The 1,491-nt window shown below is 36.2% G+C and overlaps 1 protein-coding gene across 2 annotated transcripts in view; it reads left to right on the top strand.

Annotated features, from left to right (window-relative positions):
- The first annotated feature begins 255 nt into the window (after window positions 1-255).
- LOC306874897 (BOS complex subunit ncln) overlaps window positions 256-1,491 on the top strand; it is an 11,948-nt gene continuing 10,712 nt past the window's right edge. For both annotated transcript variants that reach the window (XM_079425215.1, XM_079425216.1), the window contains exon 1: window positions 256-747. In XM_079425215.1, coding sequence (XP_079281341.1) covers window positions 585-747 — 163 coding nt within the window. In that variant the 5' untranslated portion in view covers window positions 256-584. The remainder of the gene's footprint in view (window positions 748-1,491) is intronic.

The following is a 1,491-nucleotide window of genomic DNA, read 5'->3' as shown; positions in this document are numbered from 1 at the left end:
GTTGAAAATCTAAATTATAGTAAACATGTTTTATCACAAATTAATTATTCTGACCGGTAAATAAAAACGAATAATAAATGAAAAATCATTTAGACACATTTAATTTAAATATGTTAGAGTTTGTATATGAGGGAAGATACATTAATTCATCAATAATGTTTTAAATTATTCATTATATGAAGAACTGCACTGCACTCTCCACATATAACAGTTTCTGTGAGTTTTGCAAAATAAATAAATAGACAAAATAAATCTGACTTGAGAAAAACGTCAGATGAGGCAGTCCCTGAATTCTCCTGAAGGACCCCAAACATCTCCAACAAGAGGCGCATGGACACGATTTCATCAATTAAAATGATTTTATAAAACCCCAACACCTTAATTAGATGTATTAAACCAAACCTGTCAGAGAAAAAGCTAAACGTGCGTCTATTAAACGGAAGTCTCATAACAATACAGGCGGGCGTGTAGGTGTCCGCTGACTTCGCCTGTCTGAAACTCTCCCCGCGGCTGCTGACAGCTCGAGCGCTCGCCGTCAGTCATTCATTCCGTGTTTTCTCGGTTTCTCCGCGTCGGGATCCAACATGTTTGAGGAGGCCAGCGAGGTGTTGGAGAACATGTTGAAGTGGTCGTTCCCGCTGAGTCTCGTGCTGTTTCTGGTGCTGGTGTGTCCGCTGCGCGCGGAAGCAGCGCACGAGTTCAGCGTCTACCGCATGCAGCAGTACGACCTGCAGGGACAAACCTACGGTAAAACACACCTTACACCGCCGCGACACGCTTCGAACCCGCGTACAATGCTTTAATAGTAACCCTGTCGTTCTGTGTGGGACGTGCCGTGGCGTAGTGGTTCGTGACTCAACGCTTGCTGGGGTTTAAACCTGCACCCCAGACTGTAACTGTTACCATGGTAATACTGTGGGTCATCAGGGCTCTTAACTGAAGGTTGTAGGTTCGAGTGGACTGTGATGTTTACATGTAACGTTACTTCAGGAAAATACCATGGTATTACTGTAGTACGTGTCCAACAAACATTGGCTCCTTAATTGAGCTGTTTGGGGACTAACGCAAACCTCGCTGTGAAGAACTAATAGTTTAGTATTATTTAAATAGTTTTTTGTTGTTGTTGATGATATTTTGAGTTATATATGTTAATACATTCTATTATTCAATACATATATTTATGCATAAATTAATTTTATACATATTGTAAATATATTTTTATATGTCCTCATTTGTAAGTCGCTTTGGTTAAAAGACTAATATATATATTTATTTATTATGCATTTATTCTATTTTTTTAAATAATTGTTCTGATTGTATCTTTTTCATTCAGATTGTATTTTATATTTATTATATTATTCTATATCCTTTTATTTTTATATATTTCTAGTTAGCAATTTTAGTATTTAAACTCACATGTTTATTTAATATTTTTTTTTATTTCAGATTAGTATCAATTAACAGAAAAAAATAAGTTTTTGTTGTATTTAA

The sequence above is a fragment of the Barbus barbus genome (genome assembly GCF_936440315.1).
Source record: "Barbus barbus genome assembly, chromosome: 9".
Lineage (NCBI taxonomy): Eukaryota > Metazoa > Chordata > Actinopteri > Cypriniformes > Cyprinidae > Barbus > Barbus barbus.
The sequence above is the reverse complement of the archived record's forward strand: the minus strand, read 5'-3'. Positions and strand labels throughout refer to the sequence as shown.